Here is a 22,600-nt window from a genome sequence, read left to right on the forward strand (position 1 = left end):
GCAACCAACACCTTTTATTTCGTCACGGATGACTCACTTATCTGACTTATCTGACGCGCGCGTTTCTTCGTGTCGGTACATACATTTGACGCGAATACCCTCTCCCGCGTCGCTTCTCAATTGTTTCTCGATTACGGATAGGAAAAAACCGCACATCGACGATTGGATTAGCGCACGCAATAAATGATGGACGACTTGTGAAATCTGTGATTCGAAGAGGAGATCAAACGCGGCTCTGAATCACAGACTTCTATATTATAGAAGTCTGTGCTCTGAATGCTTATAGTCGTTACAAGTTCACTCGAACCGTATGTTTGTTTCTTCTACTGGTTTCTCTTTTTAGATTTTTTAACCAGTCAATCGTGTAATTTTATGCGAAATTTTTCACTTTTTATTTTCCAATATATTTTGCATGAATTTTTTTTCATAACCAAGTAACAATTTACCCGTATAGCACATATCTTTCACAAAGCTCTCGGAAAGAATATCTGATAAAATATTTTTCAGAAAGCTTTCTGAAAGATGTGTACTGTGTGGGTAGTTATGTCGCTAGGTTCTCCTTTTTCGTCAGCACATCACAGCACATTTGAAATTCACATGAAAAGTTTCATGTGAATTTTTATCATTTCTACATTTCGTTGAGTTACATGATCACGAGTTTATTGGTCTGTTCTTTTGTGTTCTTTTTCACTGCACTACTGCACTGGTGCAGTAAGTTAAGCCTTCGGCACACGATACGATTTTTCATGCTAGATCGCATACGAGGCGTCTTATTACGTATCCTAATTGGCTTACGATTGGTAACATAATCATCCGAGCCAATCAGGACACGTATTAAGATGCCTCGTATGCGATTTAGTATGAAAAATTGTATCGTGTGTCGAAGGCTTTAGAGTAAAAAAAAAAATATTTTACTTTAAGGGTCTAAACACAAGGCCAGGCAACAGGCAATAGGAACAGAAATAATGAAAGAAAGAGAAAAAGAATCTTCTCTCTTTCTTTATTTCCTATTCCTATTGCTTGTTGCCTGGCATTGCTCTAGTTTACACCGAGCACTTGGTACGCGTATCAAATAGTAAATAACTAGTGATTGTGTTTAATCATTGGCTGATCAGCTTAAATTCACTACTTAATACGCGTACCAAGTGCTCGGTGTAAACTAGAGCATTGTGTGATAGTCTTAATTTGGGTGCGTTCCGAAATCTACTGACAGTACTGACAGTACTGCTACTGAAGTTACTGGGTTTGAGCTGTTCCGAAACGCCAGTGAATACTGGCAACACTAAAAAACGGAATGCGTTTACAGTCAAACCAGCAACTGTTGATGCCATCATAAAAACCTAACTTTATACAATCTAATTATGGCAAATGTCAATGCAATTATAATTGCAGTGCAAGGTATTGTGAATGTTATTAATAGTGACAGTGACAGTTCATCAGACGATGAGGAAGAAATTCTAAATGTCTTAGGGCCACCGCACAAGCTTTTTCGTAACACGTTACGTTACGTTAAGTGCTCCATAAATCTAAGTTCGTACTTAAAATTAAACTTACATCAACGCACAAAGAAACTTTTAACGTAAGTTCTTAAGTTCTTACGTTAAGGATTTCTTTGTGCGTTGATTTAAGTTAAATTTTAAGTACAACTTAAGTTCGTATAGAGTACTTAACGTAACGTAACGCGTTATGGAAGAGTTTGTGCGGTGGTCCTTAAACATGATTACTAAGCGTAGACCATTGGAATTAAGGCCACGCATAAAAAATTATATTGAAAATGTTATTGCTTTACTTTCGGATGAAGGATTCAAAGCACATTTTAGGTAGGAATTATAATAAAAACATAGAATTTCTCTATTATTTCATTATTGAACAAAATATTGTGTGATATAATTATCGCGTGATTTTCAGAAACACTTCATAAATGTTATTGTCGCCATCAATAAGTTCGTATCGAACAGTTTCCATTGTTACAATTAATTTTTTAACAATCTCGTCAATTTTAATTATACACATTAATGTACGGCGGACGGCGGCCATATGCTTTACTGAATTTGCACTACCTCCGGACAATGTGTAAAATTAGCCGGAAGTCAGTAATTCCCTAGGGTCTATTTTTGTAGAATAGATAGTAATTTACAGTTGCTGACAGCACGCTGAAAACGATTTCGGAACGAAAAAACAGTACTGTCAGTACTGGCAGTAGATTTCGGAACGCATCCTTTGTTGCATCAGTGCAGCGGTGCGGTTAGGCGACAATTTTCCGAAAAATATAGGGGATATAGTTGGTACCAACGAAAACCTCTAAATGATTTTAATTTCTGTGGATTGGTAGCATCGTTTCAGTAGTAAGTCTGTTTATTTGTGCAGCCCTTTTTGACTTATGTGCGCGCGAGTAAACAAATAAATATTGCATAATCGTAATAAATTAAAATATTAATATAAAATACATTATAGTATTTTATTAAAATAAAATTAAATGAAAATAATAAATAGCATAAGTGCGCCAAACATAATAAGTTAAATAAGTGAGAACAAAGTGAACAAGGTAAAACAATTGATTATTATATTTATATGTATGTGTATAAATACATATGCATAGGTGAACAAATAATTATTATTATATGTAATAAAATAATTTTAATTTTTCAGGAATTTGGCATGTTTCGTGAAATATCATGGTTGTGACATACCAATTCTTCATGCTGGAACCAATATGCCACAGGAATAAACAAATATGTATATAAATATATATCAGATAAGTATAGTTAATATTTACAAAAAATTATTTAAATAAAGATAACATCTATGTGCTTTTGTAATTATATTATTGTTGAATCAATTCTTTTCTTTTTTCAGCTTTCTACTCGCAGAATGTTAACAGCTGGAGAACAATTCCCTGTAAAATAGGATTGTCAAATTCTGCGGATGCTATATCCTTGAGTGCAATTTGATTAGCAAATATTGTAATCACATCCTAACCTAACCTAACCTAACCTAACCTAACATTAAATATCAAAGTTAAACATTAAATCTGTCATATGTCACTATAGCAGTGGGACGACAAATTGAAAAACAGGTTCGTAAAATTAATATTTAACATTGTTTTTTGTCATATAATTTGTTGATACTGATGTATGTTTCTCATCTTTCAGCAAACAAAATGTTGCTTTTATTTGTCTCCGTAACAAGTTATTAAGTTTAGAGATCAGATGTAGCAAGCTTTTTCCTTGAGAATCGGTTTTTACTAGAGGCAACCGTAACAAATGACAAGTTTGTGGAACAAGAAAAATTAAAAGAACACGAAGTGGAAACATTGTTTATGAATTTATTTCTTTTCCGACTATTTTGGATAAGTCACGTAGGATTAGTAACAAATCTAAGTTATTATTCTCTATTGTAAAAAACTAATAATATAAGTCAACCCCCAAAATTTATGTCCGGCTGGTGATTGGAGAACGTGGTACTTTGTCCCATTATAGACAGAAAGCCAAAGGGAATAAGAAAAAAAAGAAGACTCAGCGCTTTTGTGCCTGTGTATATGCAACTTGTCATTTTGTGTGCAATAGCCCTAAAGTTCGTTTTCACAATTTATAGTAACCAAAAATTTTATTTAAGTTACATATTTTCAATTAAAGAAGGTTCAAGTTGTTACGATTATGATTAGTGACAATTCTTTTTATCGTTACAAACGATACATAAAATACAAACTAAACTTAATGATAACAAAGTTGTTTATTTTTTTCAATTTATGACGTTAAAAAATATTACGAAAATTGTTTATGTTCTAAATTTTTTAAAAAGAGGATGTTTATTTGCCGTCGATGAGCCAGGAGCTTTTTTATATTCATAATAAATAGCATCATCCGCTCCTGACATCGATATCATCGTGCCAGCTTTACGTACAATCTAAAAAAGAATTTATTATTATTTTGATGATGAGACATACAGATTAAAGGAACTATTAAGGGGATCCTGGAGTGCCTTTGAAATTTGATCGAGGTCGATAATGTAGAGTCATTCATGCACACCATTAATGAGATTTCTATGTATTTCTTGTATAGATTTAGAAATTCTTTTCTAGAATTAAAGTACACATATTAATATTGATCTATGAATTGAATTTTATATTAAGAACAAAAAAATTGTTTCTCATATTGCTCTACTTATCGACTTTTACGTGTGCATAATCTAAATTTTCGTTTTTTTATTTTCCAATTTGCTGAATGCAAATCTTTTTTTCTAGGTTTCTAATCGTATTTCTAATTGCGCGATATTATTCCTAAGTTTTTTCTAGGGAGCGACGTGATTATTTTATACATATAAACTCTAGATTTTTCGTATAAAGCAAATATTGTCGTTAGGTGACTAATAAATAACAATTTTTTTTATTTATCAAAACAAATCGTACGTCGCCCTCTTCATTTTTGTGCGTACTTTAATCCTGTAAAAGGATTTTGCATTGTTATTCCAATTCAAAAATCCAAGTTCCTCCAAAAAATGTTGGTAACTCTGTTTCCCCTTCCCCCGGACTCCTGGATCCCCTTAACTGTTCTTAAAAACTGCATGTTGCTATACGAATCAGGCTTATGCCATTTACCGGTCTTGGCCCTTCACCAGGTATTCTTTCCTCATCTGCATCTGTGTCGCTAGCTGTTAATACTTGCTGCAATAATTGACCCTGTTCTTCTCGATTTCCATACATTAAATCTGGCTCCTATAAAAAAATTTTGATCATAATTATGTTTGTAACCATGTTACAATATGTTTGTAAATGTGTGTGCACACACAGATTGACAAGATGAAGTGTCATCAACAAATACTTTTAGGATGTCCTCTTTCAAATTAAAAAAAAATTTTGAAAAAAATAATTCTTGGAGATAATTTTTATAAATCAACCAATACAATGCAACAAATCTTTATACTTCATGACTTGTAAAATTTGTGACATACAATTTTAGAAGAAATATTTTAAATAAAAATTGCTATGTTTTTAATATAAGATTTGATTATACTACTTTTTTTATAGAAATACAATTTGAAACTTTTAAATAACCTCCTCTTCTCATCCCTTCAAAAGATTCAAAATTTTATTAAAAACTAACAAAATTTAATTTAAATATTTATTTTTAAAAAATATAATTTTCCTTGTTATTCTGCATATGAAAGTACTAGAGTTATTAAATCAATAGTTTACGAAAAAAGTTTTTATATTTTTTATATTTTTTTTACAAATATATTAGAATGAAATAGAAAATATCTCATAAACTATTAGTTTTTAATAATTCTATTACAATACTTTTATGTACAAAATAATCAAATAAGAGAATCATATTATATAACAAAATTGTATAACATTTTTTTAAATTAATAATAACTTAGAAGTCATAGAAAATATAAGAATCTTAAGAAAAGTTTTCGTTATTTACTTAGATGTTTTAAATGTTTAAGTTAGAAGACATGCTCTAGATATTGAATAAAAAGATAAAGATTACCTATTTCGATCTGCAGCAGATCTTGGTGCTGAACATAATTTTTTTATTAGTTTAATGTTCTCAAATAAACTGTGTACCAATAATTTTGTCAGTCTTAAAATACAGTTATTAGCTCTAGATATCAATGGTCAAAAGCATCTTTAAAATCATCTCTTTCCCCAAAAAACTGTAAATAATTTAGTGCAAAAAATAATACCTCAGCCAGAATTCAAACCTAGATTGTTACTAGCTAGATATTGCTACTCAAAAACATTTTTTAAATCACTTCTTTTCCAAAAAACCTGTAAATCATTTATTGCAAAAATTAATATCTCAGCCAGGATTCAAACCAGAATCAAGCTTTTGGGTATCGATATCTAACTAGTAACTATGTTTTAAGACTGACAAAATTGTCGGCGCGCAGTTTATGAGCTAAGAATATTAAATTAAGGGCCACCACACAAACTCTTCCATAACGCGTTACGTTACGTTAAGTACTCCATACGAACCTAAGGGCCACCGCACAAACTCTTCCATAACGCGTTACGTTACGTTAAGTACTCCATACGAACCTAAGTTGTACTTAAAATTTAACTTAAATCAACGCACAAAGAAATCCTTAACGTAAGTTCTTAAGTTCTTACGTTAAGAATTTCTTTGTGCGTTGATTTAAGTTAAATTTTAAGTACAACTTAGGTTCGTATGGAGTACTTAACGTAACGTAACGCGTTATGGAAGAGTTTGTGCGGTGGCCCTAAGTTGTACTTAAAATTTAACTTAGGGTACGTTCCGTTTCACGCATGATACGCATGATGTATCGTTCATCCTTGTTGTTTGTCAAACGTTAAACAAGGATGAACAATGCATTATGCGCATCATGCGTTGAAACGGAACGCAGCCTTAAATCAACGCACAAAGAAATCCTTAACGTAAGAACTTAAGAACTTACGTTAAAAGTTTCTTTGTGCGTTGATGTAAGTTTAATTTTAAGTACAAACTTAGATTTATGGAGCACTTAACGTAACGTAACGCGTTACGAAAAAGCTTGTGCGGTGGCCCTAACCCTTGTGTGCAACTTGAAAAAATCTAAGTCGATGCACTAAAGGTGCCTTTTCATGTTGACGCTTGACGCTCATTTTCAGCGTCAAAAGACATCACGTGACTAAAAATAAAGATACCCATTCGTAATTTTTAGTTACATGATGTTTTTTGACGTTGAAAATGAGCGTCAAGCGTCAGCGTGAAAAGGCATCTTAAGTGTGGGGCATCCCAATGCATGTTTTTGAAATTGCAACGTGTAAACTGTAACGTACTATGAGTCGAGAAAATTTTTGAGTATTTTTTGAACCTCTCAAAAGATAATCTAATGATTTTCAAAAAAGAATTTTAATTTTAACACAGTCGAAGAAATTATTAAATAATTATTAAGAATTAGTAATTATTAAGAAATTATTATTGAGCTCAAATTTTCGTTAAGGTGTCGTACACCCTATTTAAACACAAGGGTTCATAAAAAAATTATATTCAGCACCAAGATTTGGTACAGACCAAAATATGCGACTTTAACTTTATTGTTATTTTAAACACATTTATCAATTGAATAATTAACTTACTATTATTAAATAAAAAAGATATAATACTTATAAAAATAAAAGGAAAAAAACACTAATTATTTTAGCGACTGTGTATCATTACCTCATCCATGCCTGCAAGTTTTGTGATGACTTTGTAGGCATAACCTTGATTCACAAGAAACCGTTGACGCTTTCTTGAATAATTCATTTCCATTGTATCTTGTGATACGAGCGTATAAAAGAACGCATTGTATTCCTCCGCAATTGCACCTATGTAATGAAAGTTTTAATGATACAAATTCATTTAATAAATAAATTATTTCAATAAACAAATAAGACTCTACATAAAATTTAAAAATTATATAGAGATAAAACTCATAAGAATCAACACAATTAATAATACATGAATTAATGAATACATTTACATTAATTTTTCTATACAAAGATAATCATAAACGTTTTGATGTATTGTTTCGTTCCTATAATCAAAGCATTACATTTCATTAATATGAGACTTGCCATGTCTTTGAGATCCTTTTTAATCAATTTATCTTTATACGAATTATTTCTTTATTTTAACAACAGCTTTTTTCCATTTGACTTGTATAATCAAATTTAAATTTGATTATACACTTATTGTATTGGGAATTTATAAATTTTAATTTCATAATTGTTTTGTAATGTAACTCCCTCCCTCTTTCTTTCTGTGTGCGCGCACTAAAAAATCCAAACCAAGGACTGAAATATTTGCGATTATTTTTATATATAATAATTAATGTAGTTATACTCATTAATATACACATTAACTGCATTTGGCTCTTACAGGTTTTTTTTCATGCATATATGAGAATAATTAGAAAAGTTTTCGACCTGATAAAAAAAATACATAATTTGTAGCAATTTTTTTATTCTTTAACGTAATCGTTTTAATTTGATACATTTATTCTGATATTCGATTTTTTTTATATTGTCTGTATGATTTCTTTAAAACTTCGAAATAAGCATTCGTTTCAGCAATTACTTCAGTATTTGAGCAAAATCTCTTTCTAGCAAATCATTTCTTCATTTTTGAAAAGAGATAAGTAGCTAGGGACTAAATCTGATGATATGGGACTTATTCGAAACAATGAACAAATTCCATGAAACCTTTTAAAAGAAAATATTTTAAATATCACTATTTGATATTTAACTTTAATTATTTTTTAGAGCCTAATAAACGTATATATGTCAGAAATTTTATCAACAACCCTCTGCAGAATTAAATTTTCAAAAAATTATAAGTTTGATATTTGTGACATTATCTCTGTATTAGACCAAGAACTTTTCGAATTATTCTTGTGTATATGAAATATACCTTTTTTAGCCCTAAGAATACGCCCTAATCGTTGTGCTTCTTGCCTTCTGGACCCACCATGGGATGAGATTTGAATTAAGACATTAGCCTCTGGTAAATCAAAAGAAGTATCTGCTACTTTGCTGACAAATATTGTATTCACTTTCATATTAAATTTAAAATTTTGCAAAATTTGTATCCTTTCACTCTGAAAATGGTATATGAATCATTACGAGAAAGAATTATATAGTTGCAAAATATTTTCATGTACTCAAAAAATCATTCAATATTTACCTGACTAGTAGGCCCATAAATATATGGCTTATTCATTTTAATAGCATAATGTTTCAATGCAAATACATTGTCGGAGAAGACAATGGTTTTATCGCCACGTCTCTCGTGATATCGAATTAAATATTGGCAACAACGAAATTTATTTGGATTCATCACATACAATAACTAAAATCATAAAGAAATATAACAAGTAGAAATACAACACACATTAAGGTCCTAAATTACGTAAATATAATAACAAAATCTAACCAGTTTTCTGCTCATCTTGCAAGCAAGATATTCTCTGTAAAATTCTGGTGTCATAGGACACCAAACTTCCGCACATTGTACTCTTGCAATAAATCCTCTTTTTTGCAATTCTAACCAATTAGCCTCGTATAATTTAGGTCCAATTAAAAAATTCAAATCAGCAATTTTGTCATCCTCTCGCAAAAGCGTAGCCGTTAATCCCAACTTACAATGAGACTGAACGATTGTTAATACTCTGCGGAACATTTTCGCAGGAATAGTATGCACCTCTAAATAAGAATCAATCATTGCAGAAGCAAAAAATTACTATGCTAAATAATTCGAATAATGAAATTTACCATCCAAGACCATAATACCCCATTCCTGTTCTTGAAGCCAACGCATTGTTTGCTCAGCTTCCCACGAACGTTTCTGAGTGTGTGTGATCATAGAATATGTAGTTATTAATATTCCACAACCCATTGGTTTATCCTTCGCTTCACTAGTAAAACGGCAGATCATTGAATCGTCGGCAGTGGACCACATTTTAAATTGCTGCTTCCATTGTTCCACAGATACACCAGAGTTGCATAATACTAGGGCACGTTTACGTACTGTACAGCAAGCTGTAACTCCAACTAAACTCTTACCAGCGCCTGCGTTTAAGAAGGTACAAAATTGTTTATAGAAATACTACTTACAACTCTTTTGCTACGATATGTTTTGTGTGGCAGAATAGAAATTTTATGTGTACCTACCACAAGGTAAAACTATTACTCCTGATCTAGCACGTCCATTACCAAACATTTTTCGCAAACTTTTCTCTTGATAAGGTCTTAATACAGCTGATGGCTTCAAGTCAATACTAACAAGATTTTACGAAGTGTTAATTCCTATTCACTTAGTTTGTATACCAAATATTTTTCGAGATACATTATGTGTATTTTTTTGTTCGTTTACTTACTTTATATCAGGATTTACACTATCATTACGAAAATCATATTCCGCCAATAAAGGATGCTCCAATTCAATACACCGTTTTTGTATAACTTCAATTTTCTCCTTTCCATCACAATAATATTTTGATATAAATTCTTTACATTATATTTTTACAAACAAATATAAAAAATTGCATGTGTATTAAGGTTCTCCAATTTTTTTCACATAATATAACAACTTGAGTTATTTCTCTAACATAAACTTGAATTCTTAAATTTTGAGAAATGATAAACATTCAATGATAGGCATTCTTGAATTTCTTAAAATTTATACTGTTATTTAAATAACTTTCTAGAGTAGCATTGAATTTTATTAAAAAAAAAATATTAAGTAATTTAATTAAAAATAAAATATTAGAAAATTTAAAAACTATATTCATAATAAAGAAGTTTTTAAAGAACATTTTAGAATTAAGAAAATAAAGTATAAATTCTTCATTATTAATTCTCTTGAAATATAATGTTATTTTAAAAATGCAACAATATAGCTTGTTACTATGTTTGAATTATTAACAATTCTTTTTAAAATTTTCCATCAATAATTTAATCAATAATTATTATTATAAAAAATATCTTTAAGTAACATGTTATCTAAGTAAGTATATGTTTATTGCCTCAATTTTATTCACAATTTATTAGTTTAAAGATAGCAATGTCAAAAACTCCTATGTTAAAAAATAAATATGAAAAAAAGTTACATGACTTTCTTCCATTTTTTAAGTTGGAGATCCTCCTTAAATATATTAAAACAGATACCTGATTCACTTCAAAGCTAACTGTTTTTAATTCTTGATCTTCCTCGTCTTCATCCTCCTTGTCAATTTTATCGTAAAAAGCAGTTATATCTTCTGGAATGGTAGCTGTTTCCGTTAATATTTGATCAGATTCAGTCTCTGAATTCGTTTTACTAGGCACAGACGTATTTATAAGTGCTTTTGATCCAAACTATAATTCAATATAAAGGAATAAACATATATCTTTTTACCAATTACTTGATTAATTATTGACTTTTCAACAAACCTGAGGAACTTTTATTTTAACTTGAACATTTGTAACAATATCATCAGTTTCTGTATCTTCTGCAAGCTTTCTCAGTCGACATTCTTGAATTACTGGATCTTTTAATAATCTTTGCAGCACTTCAGGAAATGGCGATTCAATAAAGTATTTATTATGTTTTAAAACAAGTTTAACCTGTATGTTAAATGTGGAATGTCTTATTAAGCGCATTCCTTGATAACATCAGAAAATGTTTATGAAAATTACTCACTTTCCCATAGGACAACGTACACAGTTTGATAAATTCGATTATACCATCAGGAATACTGGTTTTACTTAATCTCTTTAGATACTCTATTATATCTTGCGTTTGTAGGCCTACGCTAACAGCAGCATAAAGTGAATATGCGGTTAGTTTATACTAAAAAATAAAAGTATCATATATAACATATATTAATTACTCTCTTTACAATAAAATTTAAACAAGATGTTTACTCATAGTAAGAAAAAATTCTTTGACAATTCCTGGATTTTAAAAGCAGCTATACAACAAATTAATTTTATTATATACTTTATAACATTCTTTAATCATATAATTACAAAAAATATGTGTGTAAGTTTTAAATATTAAATTTTAACATTAAACATTAAATTTTAAAAAATACTAAAGAGAAAAATATGAACTAAATTTGACATCTGTCGATGAATCTAGCTCACTGGAAGTATAAAATTCAAAAAATTAAACATTAATTTAGACACTAATTAAAAATAATGTATTGTTTTGTATTGTTACTAACTTTTCAACAATAACTTATGAGTTATATGAAAGTGTACAAGGATAATAGTACATATGAAAGTATATATCATATATACTGCTAAATAATAATTATTAATTGATTGTTAATATTTTGCATTAAAAATATATTTAAAATTTTTCAAAAAATTAAATTTAAAAATAAAAATTAAAAAATTTTTTCAAATATTAATAAAATCCTAAATACCAAAATACAAAATAAATTGAAGTTTTTTTCTTTTTTTGATAGTAAACATCCTGTTAAAGTTTTCTGTCAATTAGATTTGTAATCTTACTTCATGAATGTGCTCTGGCCGACATACAGGTTCTGATATAGCTATTAAAAAATCATGAGCATGTTTATACACAGGAGAAAAGGATTCCAAAAAAATATGTCCATTTGGTGCCTGATGAAAAGAACAAATAAGCATTACTTTAGAATTTTAACATAATTTTATAAGATAGATTCAATTTTTTAAGTTATTTTAAGTTTGAAAGATTTTTACCACCCATAATGGTCTAGATGAACAATCTGATTTTAAAATCATTTGTGACCGATAATCTTTTGCTCCAAATTCATCCTCGATAGCACACTCATCTTGTTTTTCTACATCATTTTTTGCCGCATCTGGTACACCGTCTGCTTCATTGCTATCTATCGAATCATCATCATTGTATTCATCATAATCGTCCTTACGCTTTTTCCATTTACCTTTATTTAGTGAAATAGTATATATAAATAAGACATAATATACAATTATTTCTTTCCCCACATAAGTATTAATAAAATAAGATTAATATAAAAATAGATCAGTAGTAAATAATCGAGTAATACGATTTCAACACATAAAATAATAAATATTTAGGTTAGGTCAAATACCGTTATCTTTTTTGAAACGCTTTGGTGGACCCATTACTTGAAAACCGTAAATCAAAATTTTAATTAATCAATGTATTAAAATTTTTATCTCTCCTTTTTTTATTTTTCTTTGGTATAGATGTCTGCCTTGAGACATTACTTATTTTATTTCATCTAACTTTTATTAATCACACTACTATATTCACACAACCACACCACTTCACACGTCACTAAGAGCAAAGAGCAACTAATAGCGAATTCGGTTGCTTGCACTAGTGCGCACTGAGTGCGCACTAAGGCTTGTTTACATACTTTATATCAGTATTCTTATATTTAAGAATACATGTTCAAAAACTATTTAACCAAAAAAATAATTCTATGGATGTCTTACAGATCATTTTACTGGTTAAGAAGTATTTTAAGAAGAATTTAAGATGATTCTTAAATATAAAATTGACTATAAACAAGCCTTAATATACACTCAGTGCGCACTAGTGCAAGCAGCTCACTATACTCTAGTTTATGGCCTAGTTTACATCGTGCATTTGATACGCGTATCAAGTAGTGAATTTAAGCTGATCAGCCAATGATTAAACACATTCACTAGTTATTTACTATTTGATACGCGTATCAAATGCACGATGTAAACTAGGCCTATACCGAGCACTTGGTACGCGTATCAAATAGTAAATAACTAGTGAATGTATTTAATCATTAGGTTTGTTCTGGTTGCCTACACTTTTACACTTCTACGAAAAGTACAAGTTCTCATTGGCTGGTTAAAAATATAAACCAATAAGAACTTATATTTTTTAAAAATGATGTAGACAACCAGAACAAACCTATTGGCTGATTAGCTTAAATTCACTATTTGATACGCGTACCAAGTGCTCGGTGTAAACTAGAGCTATGAATATCGGCCTATAAATTTCAGTACTGGCAGTGAATTTTGGAACACAGCCAAGGCTGCGTTCCCCTTGGCGCTTACAGCGCTTGTAAGCATTATTTGTCCTTATTTAATCATGATAAACAACAAGAATAAAATAATGCTCACAGCGCTGTGAACGCTAAATGGAACGCACCCTAAGCCAAACTAATAGCGTTTTCGATTTGCTGACTCAACCCGAGTCAATGGTTTCTTTTTCACTGCAGATAAAAGGAACAGACCATTGACCCGGAGTCGGGTCGAGTCAACAAATCGAAAACGCTATAAGCTGTGAGCTGTGACTACGTTTACACGATACCCTTAAGGTTGGTTTATAATAGCCGTAACCGTTAACTTAGGCCGGTGCTGTAAAAGTTGGAAGATAGAATAACCCGTACTACCGTTTATAATAGTTGGCCGTAATCTGTTACTTTTGGGCGTAACCGAAAAGTTGACTCAACTTTATTTTTACCGGCCTACGGCTAGTGAAAGCAACGGAAAAGAAATGAAATCCATCAAGGGAGTCGAAAGCACATAACCTTTTGACATACGACATACGTGATATAATGATCTATTAAAAAAAAGTGATATAGTGATGAATGTACAAATAAATGACGTGGATTTAATTTTGGTGGATTTAATTTTCTTTAATTTTCGACTGAACTATTATAAACTGCCCCTTTACAGATTACGGTAACGGCCTCTACGGCACTGGCCTAAATTAACGGTTACGGCTATTATAAACCAACCTTAAGGGCCGATTTCACCAACTCTGGTTACCTTAACCGGTCGGTTATTCCATTGGAATTGACCAATCGCATTTGTTAATTTTACTTAACGACAAATACGATTGGTCAATTCCAATGAAATAACCGGCCGGTTAAGGTAATCAAAGTTGGTGAAATCGGTCCTACAGGTTTAATAACATCGATACTTCTAAAGCTGACCAATCATAACCATTCCATTCTTCTAAGGAATGGTTGTAGTTGGCCAGTTTTATAACTCCAATGTTGTTAAACCCGATGTGTAAACGTAGTCCCTGACAATGTGACTGAGCTGGGTCAGCTGGGGTGCGTTCCGTTTCACACATGGATCGCATTAGAGACCCTCTAATCAGAGACTGACCATCAGGGGGCCACTTTTGATTGGTCCGACAATTTTTGTCACTTCCCGCTCATATTTGAAACACATCTTACCATTAATATTATAATTTAGAAATACAAATAAAAATAAATAAGAACATACAATATATACGTTACATACAATGAGAAAAATAAATATCAGTATACAAATTAAAGATAAAAGACAAGTTTTATAATATAACTTTTATTAAATTAAATTGTTCGTAATTTTGTTATAAACATGATACTTAATCTTATAAAGAATTATTTGTAGGTGTCAAATTTTTATGGCCAACATTTTTCGCCCACGTTGCATGACGTTCACAATTTCTTGGAAATATTTGCATAGTATAACCCTTCTTTGTCGAATTATTGCAAAATTCGGCGGAACACCCAACCATTTTTACAATAGTAAACTCGATCACGTTGCACGAAAACATTCGCACGGCGCGCATGGAAGAGCGAGAAGCGAGCAGAAGCGAGATAGCCTATATTTTTTTCTCACTCGTAGGAATTAGACAAAAACTGATGGCCAGTCTCTAATTAGAGGGTCGATTTTTAGGACCGCATGGACGACAACGCATTACAACTATAAAAACTAGAACCAAAAGATCGATCTCCGTGGTTTTGAGTGAGACGAAAATCTGTTAGAAATGTAGTACCAAATGGTGGCGCTGACGATGCTGATACATCGGGATACACAGGAATATTGGTATAAGAAAACTAAGAAAGTAAATGTAAAATGTAAAATTGTTAAGGTCAGTATTCATAGCTTTGAGTATATATACATGGAGGAGAAATGCCAGCACTGAAAGTGTGTCCAAGATCTGTGCGAGAGAGAAAGGTATATCATGATACTTGCTCTCTCTGCGCATGAGTCAAACGCTATATGTACAATGGCTGGCATTGTATGTTTCACACACACATACAATTCGTAATTAAGTACAAAAATGCACAAGAAGTGCACAAGAAGTGTTGAAACTGCGGTGCAAATAATATTAACGCATGCGTAGAGAAAGTAGTATCATGATATTTCTCTCTTGCACAGATCTTGGACACACTTTCGATCTACATGAAACCATAGCAATTCCTCCTCCATGTATATATACTCAAAGATTAATACAAGCTCTATGCTTACACACTCTTACAACCACTTACGACCACGCTTACGCAATTGTAGAATAGCCTTTAGGCCGAAGGCAGAGAACGAGACGTAGGTGTCGCAGTCGTAGTCGTAGGATAAGGCAGAGAAAAATGCAAGTCGTACATGTCGTAGTATACTATTCTAGACTTTAGAATAGTAGTATATTACGACTTACGTTTTTCTCTGCCTTACCCTACGACTACGATTACGATACCTACGTCTCGTTCTCTGTCTTCGGCCTTACTTCATGACACACACACACACACACACACACACACACACACACACACACACACACACACACACACACACACACACACACACACACACACACACACACACCCTCCCTCTCTCTCCCCCCCTCTCTTTCTCTCTCTCATAACTAAAGCGGTTTAATTTTTGTGCCTGACGATAACGCACCAACCTTAATAACTCGCATGATTATGTGATAGATATAAAATAATATCAATATATAAAATTTTAATTATTTCATGTGTAATCAAAATTATGGCTCAGGATTTCACTGTATGGAAATTTGATTGTATAAATAAATAGAATAAAATATTATCTTGAAAGAATATTACCACTAGCAGTAAGATTTTTCTCATCAATAATTCCCAGAAAATAGAGACATACCAAAGCAGCACCTTGTTCGGCCCATTTTTTATTTTTTTCCCTAAAAAAAAAGAGGATACATTAAATCAAAAATTTAAAGAAAAAATTATTTTAATTTTAATTTACCAAAAAGAGGAACCATATTTCCTGCCATCAACAGAAACAACAGAACAAAAAAGCTTATTCTCTTGCCGAGTATTATATATTGGCATTTTTTTATGATTTTCCTTAGTCCACTTCAGTAGTCTAGTTTTTGGTAAATCTGAGTCTGTTAAATAATTGTTTCTCAAAAAAGCACAACTCATCAGAGAAACATCTTCCTCTTCCAGTTTTCTTTTATAAGAAATATTATCTATATCTTTATCAAGAATTCCTGGAGTTATTTGAAACCGACCTAATAAACCTTTATCTCGAAACTCTTTACTTTTTGATCGACAATAATCACCTAATTTCCACAATTCACTGAAAAAAAATTTATTAAACGAAAATCAAGAGTAGCAAACCGAATAAAAATTAGAAGAAACATTCACCATATTTGCTCCAGTGTTTGCGCTTCAAGGAATTTTCTACCTAAAGAAGATTCCTGGAATTCCCGTAGGATATTTTGTATACAATACTTTGTGTTGGAAGGTGAATTGTCGCAATCAACTGCATACTTTAAATATGACTTTATAACATCTTCCATCGGAAGAAGACCTTCTTTACGAAATATTGAACAGTTCCACTCAGCAGCGCGAGCGAGCATTACACTACTACAACCTGTTTCTGTTTTAAATCTGCGGAAACACGCTTTAACAAGTTAAATAGGATTTTCTGATATGTAGAAATGCGTCAAAGCATTACCTCAGTATATCGGAATGTTTTTGAACATCTTTGGAGCCACCATTCGCGATAACTGGTATTGAAAGCGCAGCTGAAATCTGTTTGAGAATATGGTTACGATTGGGATGCTGCGGTCTCTCCTCAACAGTACGACCATGAATGGCAATGGCTGCGATACCAGTAGAGGCAAGAGTGTTGCAAAGCCTAAGAGTTTCCTTGAGCTCAGGCAGAACGCGTATTTTGCAAGTGATCGGTATAGTTACTGTTTCTATCAGTTTCCGTAAAATATTGGTTGCTTTTTGTGGATCAGATAAAAGAGAAGCACCCATTCCACCAAGCATTGAAAATTTCTTTGGACAACCCATATTAACGTCTATGCCTGCAACATCATTTTCTACCATATGAGCAACTTCAGCCGCTCTTGCTGGGTCGGAGGTACCAATTTGAAGAACAACATGCTCTCGTTCCCGGGGACAAGTACGAAATACCACAGTACCATCTGTCTTATCAATGTAATCAATAGTGCCTAAGACATCTGTGAACAATAATATTAAGTAAATCTAGTTTATACAAAATTAAGAAAAATAAAAGTCATTAGACTAAATCAATAGTTAAAACAGGATTAGATAATAATTAGAAGTAAAAAATTAGAAATTAAAAAGTTAATAATAACTTGTTAGTTATTTGCAACTTAACTTTTACAATAAAATAACTCAAGTTATTTTAAATAAATTAACTTTTTAATTTTTTTCTACAAAATCTTTTTATTTCATTAAAAGTACTAATATTCACTTTTTAAATAAAATTTTTAACATTGGACGATAAGTGTGTTTAAGTTAACACTATAAATTAAACAGTTCTATCATATGATATTATTAACCATCTCAAATTGAGTTAAAACTTACTAAAATTAAAAATGCTATTTAAGAGTTTTTTATATCAATGTCTATCAGTTTTATAGTTATAACTATGTGATTTTGTCTGAATGGAAAGAAACAAAGATATTGCTTGTGATTATTATTTAAAAAGAAAATTAAGGAAATTAAAATTTCGAAATATTTCTATTAACATGTTAATTACTGCACTAGCAATTATATGTGCTGGAACTCAACATTCATATTCAAATATTATTTTATTGTATAATTACTCCAAAAATTAAAAGTTTTCCAAGGAAACACAAAATTTCAGTTTTTGTGTTGTGAGATAGTAGCTTTAACAATCAACATATTAAAATTCAATAATTATTTGTAACATGTAACATGTAACAAATAATTATTGAATTTTTCATAATGTAATTATTCATAATTATTTTAATATTATTATTACAGTTCGTTTTTAGGAAATATTTAATTTTGTACATAATTTCATTTTAAATATTAAATTTACAATACGTTTTAACTTATGTACTTATTTTTAATTTCCATCACATTTAAAATTAATTACTAAAATTATAATTCCTATAATTCCAATTTTATTATTATTAAATAATATTATTAAATAAGGCTTTCTAAAATAATATTTAACTTTGACTCTCGAGTTAATTTTATGTAATTTTTAACATAACTAATTGTAAGATAATTTCATAAGCACATTAATTTAAACTTTAATTTAAAAAAAAAACTTATTCAACTCTTTTAGGGTTAGAATAATGGTCTTAGAAAAAGCTAAAGGATAGAGACATGTTATAGGTTAGATTTATAAAAATACAAATTCATTTCCAGAGAAACAAGATCACTTTATTCAAATTAACAGAACTTGACACAAATGAAATAGGCAATTGCGATATGTTGCAATAAATGTAATTTGTTATATATTATATATCGTGTTGTTACATGTTCTATGTGAAATAATTGAGATAATTGATAATGGTAATTCAGTTTCACTACATCAGCAAATATCGATTATACTTATTCGACGTGTAGAAATTTTTATACAATCATTCTAGTTATACACAACAGAAGAAAAAATATATTTTACCATTTTCTCGACGAATCGAACGAAGTAATTTCCAATCGATCAATTCCTCAGTATAAACTATATCCGCACCATAATCCAGAGCGAGCAAACGCATCGGAAGGGTACTGATGCGTACCATGGGTGCCAGAATGATCTTGTTCTCGTAATTATGTCTCTTTTTAGTAGACTTTTTTTCCATATTAATGTGAACGCGTTGCGAGTCATTCGGGATTGCACACATTTATCGAAACAAATCCACGTGTAAACATCCGAGTTCAGAGCTCCAATACTGCAAATACTGTAACGTCCGTAACCATTGACGGCATTAGTATTGACATCGACAGAGAGAAGGATGAGAGGTGTCACGGTCCGCTTTTGATTCCGGTGATCTTCAACTACAAGACGCCCCCTGAGAAAGTGGACATAAACTACCTAGCAAATGTCAATTTTCAAGCAATATCCACAATTTCTCGGTTGTGTTCCGTGCTATGTCCACAATTTTTTGATTGTGTTCCGTGATATGTGCACGAAGCGATATAAGAATGAGCTATACATATAAGAGTGAATGAGAAGCTAATGAGAGCGAGTGAGATGACAACAAGAGAGCCCGGAGAGTGAGCGAGAGAGTAATAGGAGTGAGCGAGATGAGAATAACAAAGAGGAGAAATAAATTAAGGCTCGAGCTGGCTCGAGCTTGGGCCGCGTAAGATCCCACTCCCAGTCTTCTTTCCATGATGTTATTCTCATCTTGCTCGTTCCTATTACTATTTTGCTCGCTCTCCTGGCTCTTGTAACCATCTCGCTCGCTCTCATATTACTTTCTCGCTCGTCATATAAAAATTGTGTTATCATTCCTTTGCTCCCCATACAGCACAAAACATTCCAACAACATTACAGCAACATTGTAATCTTGCAGATTGCAATGCAATATTGCAAAAACATTGCATTATCATGGATTTGCTAACTTTCAATGTCACACTAATGTTTTAGAAACATTGCAAAAATATTATTTTCTGATTATTATTAATTATTATTATAAGGACTATTATTATTATTATTATTATTATTATTATTATTATTATTATTATTATTATTATTATTATTTAAAAGAATTTTATCATTATGCATTATGCTTTTATATTTGTATTTATGCATAATTTTTATTTTATTATTATTATTTAAGAGAATTTTATTATTATGCATTATGCTTTTATATTTGTATTTATGCATAATTTTTATTTATGCAAAATTCAATATAATAATAATTATAATAATTTATTCTATATAATATAAAACAATAATAAAAAAACCATTTTTATTCATTATTGCAAATACATTGCGCTACAACTTTGTTACAATATTATAAAGCAATATTGCTAAAAGCGGACATTTTGACATTGTTGTAACATTGCATCGATATTGCATCTACATTATGCAACTATATGCAATATTGCAATCTTGCAATAAAAGATTTCTACAATCTTTCCGCAATTTTTCAGTGCTGTATATGGGTCTTAATACTTTTCCGTTCGTTCATATAACTATATTTAAAAACCGACGATTAGAAACTTATATAATTTTTCAAATTATATATTGCTTTTTATTAATATATATAAATTATATTATACACGTATAATTATATAAATTTATTTAATTATGTGTTAAAAAAGATAACTTGTCTGAAAATTTTGGTCGCATTATTCAATAATTTTCATAAATTCAACCTCACCAGTCTATGTAGCATCGCTTTTCTACGATAATTTAGGGGAGTAGACTATACATGTTTCAGCCAAGCTACAGTCATATCTGTTAGAACATGTTTAATTTATACGGCCGAGAAAACGGTCGCCCATTCAACTGTTAATCACCGTCGACGTTGCTTGACTTCGAAGATCGCAATCTAACACTTCGTGATGATCCATAATTCGAATACTTCATGTTTATGCATATTTGTTATAGAATATAAATTATTTCAATAGATGTTGTCAGAAGGATGAAACATGTATAGTTAATTTATATTTTTAGAATTAAACATAAAATTTTAGTTTTTTACTGATTTTTATGTGAAATAGCTGCATGTGGAATAACTTTATGAAAAGATCTATTTTTGCTCTGTTCGTAAAAAAATAAAGAATGTCATTTTTTATAATTTTTGAGTATTATTAATATGTCATATTGTTTTGATAAGTGCAATATATTATATTGTCTTAATCTCTACTTTCTTTGTTCTGATGTTTCAATTTGTGTCTCCCCAATGAGCACAATGATGTTTAAAAAATATTTTTTTTAATGTTTCAGAAATATTTTAAAAAACATTTTAAAAAACATTTAAATAATAGGATAAGTCCTCTTTTTCTCATGAAAGAAATGTTTATTTTACATTAAAAAAAATATTCTTTTATTATTTAATAAACATTTATTTAACGTTTAAACAAATCTTTTTTAAATATTTACTAAACATTTGCTTAAGGTTTTAAGAGCAAAAAATTAAACTTCGTGTAAGAAGACATTTTTGTGACATTTTAAAATAGTTTTGTGAGATTTAAATATTTGGATGTGTATAATATTTATACCAAAGATTATAATTTTTTTGAAATTTATAATAGAACAATAAATTGAACAATTTTTAAAAATTATTTTTTATTTTTTTACTTGAAAAATTGTTCAATTTACTGTTCTATTATAAATCTCAAAAAGTGCAATTAATCGACTATAAATATTAATGCTAAGAAATTTATATATATGTATTCATTAATATTATTGCTTTTGACAATAACTAAAATAATGCTACTTAATAAAAATAATGCTTAGATAATAGAGAATGTTGTGTAAGTTTTTATTCCTACTTTTATTTCTCAGGATGGACATTTCAACGTATGTCGCAAGCTTGCAGTAACATTGCAGAACATTTCGCAACGTCCATGCAATATTACAATATTTCAATGTAAGGTTTCTGCAATATTTTTGTAATCTTTCAGTGCTGTATGGGATGACTCACGAATTACATACATCAGACTATACATGTATACGAGATAAAATAGCCAATTATCAAATATTGACAGATGGAAAGTTTTGAAGCACAAATAAGTTAAGAATATATGTATTTTCCGTATAGTCTGTGTATTTTGTCATTACTTTGTAAGTTGAACTATTATAACAATAAAAAATTATAGCAGATACAATATATAAATTATAAAAATGTCCCGGAAGAAATTTTTTTATATAAAAAAATATATAAATATATATAAAATATATCCATATTTGTTTATGCTAGTTTTTTTTTTTGTAAAATTTCTATTTGATATAAAAATTAGTAGTATTCTATTGAATATAAAATAAATAAGTATTGAAAAGACAGAAACTATATAATTAAAAAAATAATTTTTGCAATGTTTCTTTAACAAAAGTTAAGTTTGAAGAAATGAGCAATATTGCAATTCATTCTATGTATAATTATATATATTTTTG

The 22,600-nt window shown here is 30.2% G+C and overlaps 1 protein-coding gene and 1 long non-coding RNA gene across 5 annotated transcripts; one reads left to right on the forward strand and one right to left on the reverse strand.

Annotated features, from left to right (window-relative positions):
• The first annotated feature begins 2,351 nt into the window (after positions 1-2,351).
• LOC105834181 lies at positions 2,352-3,311 on the forward strand. Its single transcript, XR_001138865.2, has 3 exons — positions 2,352-2,545; positions 2,650-3,076; positions 3,153-3,311. It is a non-coding gene; the product is annotated as an uncharacterized LOC105834181 (long non-coding RNA).
• A 276-nt stretch (positions 3,312-3,587) lies between these two features.
• LOC105834180 (general transcription and DNA repair factor IIH helicase subunit XPB) lies at positions 3,588-19,683 on the reverse strand. Of its 4 annotated transcripts, XM_036284677.1 has the most exons (19): positions 19,154-19,533; positions 17,198-17,711; positions 16,885-17,130; positions 16,481-16,816; positions 16,324-16,415; positions 12,197-12,402; positions 11,987-12,097; positions 11,169-11,318; positions 10,919-11,092; positions 10,655-10,843; positions 9,865-9,962; positions 9,659-9,765; positions 9,260-9,556; positions 8,922-9,190; positions 8,673-8,837; positions 8,400-8,586; positions 7,167-7,315; positions 4,598-4,714; positions 3,588-3,906 (listed from the first exon to the last, which is right to left on the reverse strand). In XM_036284677.1, exons 1-19 carry the CDS (start codon positions 19,371-19,373, stop codon positions 3,778-3,780), a joined length of 3,756 nt encoding a protein of 1,251 aa, XP_036140570.1. In that variant the 5' UTR covers positions 19,374-19,533; the 3' UTR covers positions 3,588-3,777. The 4 variants fall into 4 exon arrangements, 3 of the variants coding, with proteins under 3 accessions (XP_036140570.1, XP_012531925.1, XP_036140572.1); XM_012676471.3 differs by lacking the exons at positions 16,324-16,415; positions 16,481-16,816; positions 16,885-17,130; positions 17,198-17,711; positions 19,154-19,533 and adding an exon at positions 12,571-13,022; XR_004962678.1 differs by lacking the exons at positions 3,588-3,906; positions 4,598-4,714; positions 7,167-7,315; ... (4 more) ...; positions 9,659-9,765; positions 9,865-9,962 and having other exon boundaries at positions 10,725-10,843; positions 10,919-11,037; positions 19,154-19,572.
• Between the last annotated feature and the right edge of the window lie 2,917 nt (positions 19,684-22,600).

This window comes from Monomorium pharaonis, chromosome 3 (assembly GCF_013373865.1).
Source record: "Monomorium pharaonis isolate MP-MQ-018 chromosome 3, ASM1337386v2, whole genome shotgun sequence".
Lineage (NCBI taxonomy): Eukaryota > Metazoa > Arthropoda > Insecta > Hymenoptera > Formicidae > Monomorium > Monomorium pharaonis.

Coding starts and splice junctions, on each gene's coding strand:
- LOC105834180 (XM_036284677.1), bottom strand. CDS start 19,373: ATGTGTGCAATCCCGAATGACTCGCAACGCGTTCACATTAATATGGAA. Junction 9,766..9,864: donor AGTGTAAATCCTGATATAAA/GTAAGTAAACGA, acceptor AAATCTTGTTAG/TATTGACTTGAAGCCATCAG. Junction 9,191..9,259: donor GGGTATTATGGTCTTGGATG/GTAAATTTCATT, acceptor ATTCTTATTTAG/AGGTGCATACTATTCCTGCG.